At 40.1% G+C, this 7590-nt stretch overlaps 1 protein-coding gene across 1 annotated transcript in view; it reads left to right on the top strand.

Annotated features, from left to right (window-relative positions):
* Positions 1-7590, top strand: part of GIPC2 (GIPC PDZ domain containing family, member 2) — a 195808-nt gene that overhangs the window by 89278 nt on the left and 98940 nt on the right. The window contains exon 3 of the mRNA XM_006888611.1: positions 1106-1286. Within this exon, the coding sequence (XP_006888673.1) occupies positions 1106-1286 (181 nt within the window). The remainder of the gene's footprint in view (positions 1-1105; positions 1287-7590) is intronic.

Here is a 7590-nt window from a genome sequence, read left to right as displayed (position 1 = left end):
ACAGCACTGGAGGAGTTTGCAGAGGCTGTAAACGGCACTGGAAGAGTTTGCAGAGGCTGTAAACAGCACTGGAGGAGTTTGCAGAGGCTGTAAACAAAACTGGAGGAGTTTGCAGAGGCTATAAACAGTACTGGTGGAGTTTGCAGAGACTCTAAACAGCACTGGAGGAGTTTGCAGAGGCTGTAATTAGCACTGGAGGAGTTTGCCCATCTTCCTCCCATGGAGCAGGTGGAATCAAAGCTGCAGAGCACATTTTAGAAAATGTAGCCAATAAGAAAAATTCAATCTTTATTCCTATATAATGGGTCTATGTTGAAATGACTTAGAGATTATTTATGGATGTACTTTATCAGCACTGTGCAAGGCACAAGACATACAGTGTGTACCTTTAATGTCTCCAAGGATGTTAAAGTTTACTAATGGAGACTGGGAGGAGCAGGAATAATTGCAGTGTGTTCGGTTCACCTTAGAAATCATAGAGTGGTGCAAACAGTTAAGCACTCAATTACTGGTCAAAAGGTTGGTGGCTAAAATATTTCAGAGGCACTTCAGAAGACTGGCAATCTGCTCCTGAGAGGTCACAGCTTTGAAAACCCCAAGGAGCAGTTCTGCTCTGAACACGTGGGATCTCCATGAGTCAGAACTGATTCACTGGCAACTAACTACCACAACAAATGTTCAACATTGAAAAGTTATTTGACCTTTCTAACCTTCCATTTTCCTCTTCTGGAACAGGAAAGTCTCAAAGGTTTCTAGAATAAAATGAGATTATAAATGTAAAGTGCTACCTTAGGGCTCAGAGTAAGTTTAAAAAGTCCTGGAAAGCATGATAATTTCACCTTGGTCTGTCACGGGGTGGGATGAAGGGGAGATTGGGAACTGTCAGGAGAAGCTTCCCAGAAGAGATAGGACTGAGACACAATTCTGAGTGATGTAGAAGAGGAGGCGGAGGTGATGACTGTCTTTTGTTCCTTAGTCTTCCATGTTTAACTGAGCTTTCAACTGCATTGTTAATATGTCAGTACATTGTATATAATGCCCCATGAGCATGAAAAGTAATGCTATACAGTTTAATTTTATACATTAAATATTTTCTTTCTTTCAGGGAATCAAAGATGGTAGCCTTATTGACTCAGTGAAAACAATCTGTGTGGGAGACCATATTGAATCCATAAATGGAGAAAATATCGTTGGATGGCGCCATTATGATGTTGCTAGGAAGCTAAAAGAATTGAAAAAAGAGGAACAGTTTACCTTGAAGTTAATAGAACCTAAGAAAGCATTTGGTGAATGTATTCCTCCCACTCTGTTAAATGTTCCTGTCTGTGGTTTGTCGTTCTGAGGGAAAATATGTGCCACATGCCAGGAGTGTATCTCCTTGTTAAACGTACCAGTTAGAAATGCAGGAAATGTTGGATAGCACTTCTTAGAAGAAAAAAGAACTATTTAAGGAGGAGAAATAGAAAAGAACTTGCCTTGTAGATGACATTTTTTAAAAAGACATTGGTAATATATAGTGTCCAATGACTTTGAATTGTGTATTCTACCGTCTAAGACCAGCACTTTGTGTTTTATCCACTTTACTGACCAGTACAATTGTTGATTGAGCTGTTAACACCACTGTAGCTGTTTTTCATAGACTTTAGCAGCAAAAATTTCAGTTACACATGGTATTGGTATTTATTATAGTTATCGTACCTAATTTAAGGACTTCTTTCTCCAATCTAGTTTCCTATTGTGGTATTTCAAATTCAGCAGTTTAGGATTATCTGAAATTACTTCTACTCTGATGTGACATATATACTTACTTAGATTTAGCCATGGCAGCTGTATCCCAACTGTTGCTCAAACCCCTAGGGCCAACTCCTTCACAGGAAAATGCGCCAGCTTCCCTCTCACTACCCAGCACTATTTTAATGAGCACAAATGATGGCCTCATGTTCATAGTGTTAAAATATCTTCAGCAGGATTGTTCCAGGCCTGCCATTACTCATACACAGCCCCACCCACCTTATGTACTTTTCCATACTTTCAAAAAGAAACATTCCTTATACAGTAAAACCCATGAAAGCTGGAACCTGGGAAAAATAGAAACCTATCAGAAAAAAGGAACTCAAACATTTTCTATTAAAATGAGAGAGAAAAATGGTAAGGAGGGTCAAGGACTGTAGTTTGTAATATGGATTGAAGCTTGACATCAAGATAATGAAGATTCTTTCAATTGGCCAGTTGGCAGCATCATGATAGTTGGAGAAGAGTTGAGACTTTTAACAATTTCATCTTGCTCAGTTCCACAATCAACACTCTTGACACCAGCAGTCAGGAGATGAAAAGACTAATTACATTAGGAAAATCTGCTTTCAGGGATCTCTCTAGGTGCTGAAGAGCAAGGATGTCAGTATAGAGACTAAGGTGCATGTGATTCAGGCCATATTCTTTGCAATTACGTGATATACATCAGAGAACTGGACCATGACTAAGGATGACAGTTATGCCTTTGATTTACGGTGCTAGAGAAGAGTGTTGAACATACCATGAATTGCTAAGATAACTAACAGGTCTGTCCTGGAGATGGTGGAAACAAGCTACTCCTTGGAGGCAAGGATTTTGATATTCCATCTCACATCACATGTATTTGGTATGTAGCCAAGAGGAGCTAGTCTTTGGAGAAGGATAACATACTTAGAAGGGTAGAGGGAGAATGCTGGAGAGGAAAACCCTTAATGAGATGGATTGACACAGTAACTGGGGTAATGAGGGTGTCTTAGAGACAGTGAGATTGGCTCAGGACAGAAGAGCAGAGTTCAGAGTTATTGTCCCTAGAGTCACTATGAGTCGTAGGCAATTTGATAGCACATAACAACAACAATACCCTTTCAAAGATGGAAAGACTTGTGAGACCTGGGAAAGCACATTAAGAACACTGAAGGAAGAACGGAGATAATCACATTTTTCTCTCCTTTAGCAAGTATGTTTGTTTTCTTGGCAGTCCATGGCATGTTCAGTACTCTTCTCTGTCACCACAACTCAGAGGTATTGATTATTTTTCTTTCATCCTAATTTATTGCCCAGCTGGCAGATGCTTAACTAGCAATTGAGAAGACCATGGCCTGGTTCAACTGTACCTTAGTCTCTAGATTGACATCATTGCTCTTTAGCACTCAGAAGAGATCTCTGACAACAGATTTTCCTAATGCATCTTGTCCTTTGATATCCTGACTGCTGGTTCTAGGAGTACTAATTGTGGATCTGAGCAAGATGAAAGTATTATTTCCCCATATCTTTTTGTAAAAGTTGCTAATAAACCTTAACTTGGATATTAGATTGAGAATAGTCTTGGATAATGGAGGCCATTGTTTTAGCCACTACTGCTTCAGGATTGGAGTCATTGGTGGTACAAATGGTTAATATGCTCATCTGCTAATAGAGTGATTGGAGATTTGAATCCATTGAGAGGTATCTCAGAAAAAAGACATCATGATCTATTTCCAAAAATTCAACCATTAAAAACCATATGGAACACAATAATAATCTGACATGTTGTTGTTATGTGCCGTCGAGTCGTTTGCGACTCATAGCGACCCTATGCACAACAGGTCTAAACCCTGCTCTATCCTGCGCCAACCGCACCGCCTCTGACACACCCATCCCGATTACCCCAGTCACCGAATCAATCCATCTCATAGAGGGTCTTCCCCTCCTGCGCTGTCCCTCCACCCTCCCAAGCATGATGTCCCTCTCCAAGGACCCGTCTCTCCTGGCAACATGTCCAAAGTATGTCAGACGAAGCCGCAGAATCCTTGCCTCCAAGGAGCAGCCTGGTTTAATCCTCTCCAAGATGAATCTGTTTGTTTTCCTGGCAGTCCAGGGTACATTCAGTACCCTTCTCCAGCACCACAGCTCAAAAGCATCCACTCTCCTTCTGTCCTCCCTAGTCATTGTCCAACTCTTTGATGCGTAACAAGCGATTGCAAATACCATGACCTGTATCAGGCGCACCTTAGTCTCCAGAGAGACACTGTTGCTCCTGAGTACCTTTGAGAGGTCCCTAACAGCAGACTTTCCCATCGCGATACGCTTTTTGATTTCCTGACTGCTGGTGCCAAGAGTGTTGACTGTGGGGCCGAGCAAACTGAAGCTGTGAACACTCTCAATCTCTTCGTCATCCATCCTGACACTGCCAATTGGTCCAGTGGCGAGAATCTTTGTCTTCTTGACATTGAGCCTCAGTCCATACTGAAGGCTGCAGCCCTTGACCCTTCGCAGCAAGTGCATGAGGTCCTCCTCAGTTTCAGCAAGCAGGGTTGTATCATCTGCATAATGGAGATTGTTAATAGATCTTCCACCAATCCTGATGCCACAATTCTCCTCATAGAGCCCAGCCTCTTGGATCATCTGCTCTGCATATATGTTGAAAAGGTATGGAGACAGGATGCATCCCTGGCGTACACCCTTCCCTATTTTGAACCATGCAGTGTTACCCTGCTCTGTTCTGACTACTGCCTCTTGGTCCAAGTATAGGTTTCGTTTTAGCACAATTAAATGTTCTGGGATTCCCATTCTTCTCAGAGTCAGCCACAGTTTGTTATGATCCACATAGTCAAATGCCTTTGCATAATCAATGAAACACAGATAGACATTCTTCTGGTATTCCCTGCTTTCAGCCAAGATCCATCTAACATCAGCAACAATATCCCTAGTACCACGACCCCTTCTAAACCCAGCCTGGACTTCCGGCAGTTCTCTGCTGGTGTGCTGTTCTAATCGTTTTTGGATGATCTTCAGTAGAATCTTGCTTGCATGTGAAATCAATGACAATGTTCTGTAGTTTCCACACTCAGTTGGGTCACCTTTCTTTGGAATGGGAACAAATAATCTGACATACTTGGGATTATTTTGAGTATGAATTGACTTAATGGAAACTGGTTAATAGTCTTAAATCCATGGTTAGACTTTTCCTCCCTTCAACACTGGAGACATACATGATGTAGTGTGCTGCCTTGTGTGTCTGGATACTGATGAAATTACTTTATGTTGCCTCTTAAGAATTCCAAAGGCTTATCTGAGTGAATACTCAGTGGGTATATATTACTTTAACATCCTAAATTCTGGGTGCTGAAGATCATTAAAAAATGTCTACAGCGATACATAGAGAACTGCCAGATGTTCACTGCTGATATAAGGTGGATCCTGATTGAAAGCAAAGAATACCAGAACAATGTCTGTTGTTTATTGCCTTCTAATCAAGTATAACTCATAGCAACCCTATGAACAAAAGGCCTGAAGACCCTCTACAACTATCAACATTTATCAAAGTTCATATTATTTCCAGAGGCATGTTGTTTAGGAAGTGGATACTACTCCTGCTTCCATACCTGTCATAGTATGTCATTGTTGTTATGTGCTGTTAAGTTGCCTGCAATGTATAACGACCCTCCGTACAGAAGTTCTGAGCCCCTCCCTGTCCTGAGCCAGGCTCACTAATTCCAACACTCTATCACCCCAGTTACCGTATTAATCCATGCCATCATAGAACAATGTCTATTTGTACTTTATTGACTAATTTAACTATGTGGTTCAGAACAAATTATAACTAGCACTGAGAAGAATAGGAATCCAATTATGCTCATGAGAAACCTATACATAGACCAGGAGGCCATTGTGAAGATAGAGCAAGAGAGCACTACATGGTTTGAAATGAAGAAAGGTATGCATCAGAGTTATATTCTTTCTCCAAACCTATTTAATCTGTATGCTGAGAAGATTATTTGAGGAGCTGGACTATGAAGAAGAATTGGAGAAAGACTCATTAATAACCTTCATTATGCACATGACACAACCTTGTTTGCTGAAAGTGTGGACAACTTGAAGCACTTGCTGCAGAAGGTTAAAACTGCAGCCTTCAATATAGATCACATCTCAAAATCAAGAAAACAAAAATCTTTGCCACTGGACCAATACGTAACATCATGATGGAGAAAACGTTGAAACTATGAACAACTTTATATTGCTTGGATCCACGATCAATACACTTAGTACCAGCAGTCAGGAGATCAGGAAATGTATGTCACTGGGAAAGTCTCTAGTGAGAAACTGAACAAATTCTTAAAGAACAGTGATGTCTGTTTGAGGACTAAGATGTGCCTGATTCAAGTCATGTTCTTTTTAGTCATTTGCTATACATACTAGAGCTGGACAATAAATAAGGATAACAGAAGAATTGATGCCTTTGAACTATGGTTCTGGAGAAGAGTACTGAAAATCCATCCCAAAATAACAGATATATCTTGGAGATGGTGCAGTCAGAGGGCCCTTAGAGGCAAAGATGATGAAGGTTCATCTCACGTACTTTGCACATGTTGCTAAGTTATTTCTTTGAGAGGGATAGCATACTTGAAAAGATGGAGAATGGCAAAGGAGAGGAAGATCCTTAACTAGGTGGATGGACAACAGTGATTGCAGCAGTGGACTTGAATGTGTCAGAAATGGTGAGGATAACACAGGATAGGTCAGGCTTCAGAGCTGTGGCTTATATGGTCAGTATGAGTCATACTCAATGATGATACCTATAATCAGTAACAACAACAACAAATTCTAGGTGGGTTAGGAAACTTAGAGGATATTTTTTGAGAAGTAGGAGGTTTTTATGTGCCATAATTTCTATGACAAATCAATTCAGGTAATTGGAAAGTATATATTTCCCATTCTGGTTTGATCCTTCTTTGCTCTATGCTAGAAATTTCTTGGTATGTCTTGGTGCTCTGCTCATCTTCCAGCCAGACTTTACTGCTTATCTTTTGCCTTTGATACAAAGGCAAAACTAATTTGTCCCTCTTGGCTTAACTTCATCCCAGCCAACAGGTTTTTTTTTTTGTTTTTTTTTTAGGAGAGCGAGAATATGTATCAGTTGCTTAGGGAATCAGACTTCCTCCAATTCTCTTGGCTTTTTTGAGTCCTAATCTTTTCTTTTGCTATGTTTCCTCTCTTTCTGTGTTTTATAGCATTATTTTTGGCTTGAGGCCAATAAATCTGATTTTGTAATTAATAGTTAAGTGTCTATCATCTTGGTTTTTTTAACAAAACAGAGAACAATTTTTCTCCTTTCTATAATCAGACCTTGGTAGAAAATAAGTCGTTTCCAGGATCTTACAAAAAATTGAAAGAAATTGCTGACACACTCCCATATTTTGACATATTCCCTAGAGATTTATCATGGGGAGGCATGTAAACTTTGTCTCAAGATACTAGAAGGACATCTTGCTTGGAAAATTGGAGGGACATTGAAGGAGAGGAAGGTCCTCAACCAGATCGATTGACCTAGTGATGACAGCAGTCAACTCAAGTGTGTCAGGGATTGTGTGGTTGACACAGGATATGGCAGGATTCAGATCTGGTCTTCGTAATGTCATGAGTCATACTTGACTTGATGGCACTTAAAAAAAACATAAGGAAGGGAGACTATAGTTACAATTTTTGACACAGTGAGTTTAAGATGTGTGAAAGGTAGTGCAACAATGAATGAGTGGAAGCCCAAAATCTCTGTAAATGTTTATGAAAATTAATAAAATATAATTATAGAAAAAAAATTTT

This window comes from Elephantulus edwardii, unplaced genomic scaffold (genome assembly GCF_000299155.1).
Source record: "Elephantulus edwardii isolate Elephantulus edwardi_28Jun2011 unplaced genomic scaffold, EleEdw1.0 scaffold00069, whole genome shotgun sequence".
NCBI classification, from domain to species: Eukaryota; Metazoa; Chordata; class Mammalia; order Macroscelidea; family Macroscelididae; genus Elephantulus; species Elephantulus edwardii.
This window is presented reverse-complemented; position numbering and strand designations above follow the sequence as displayed.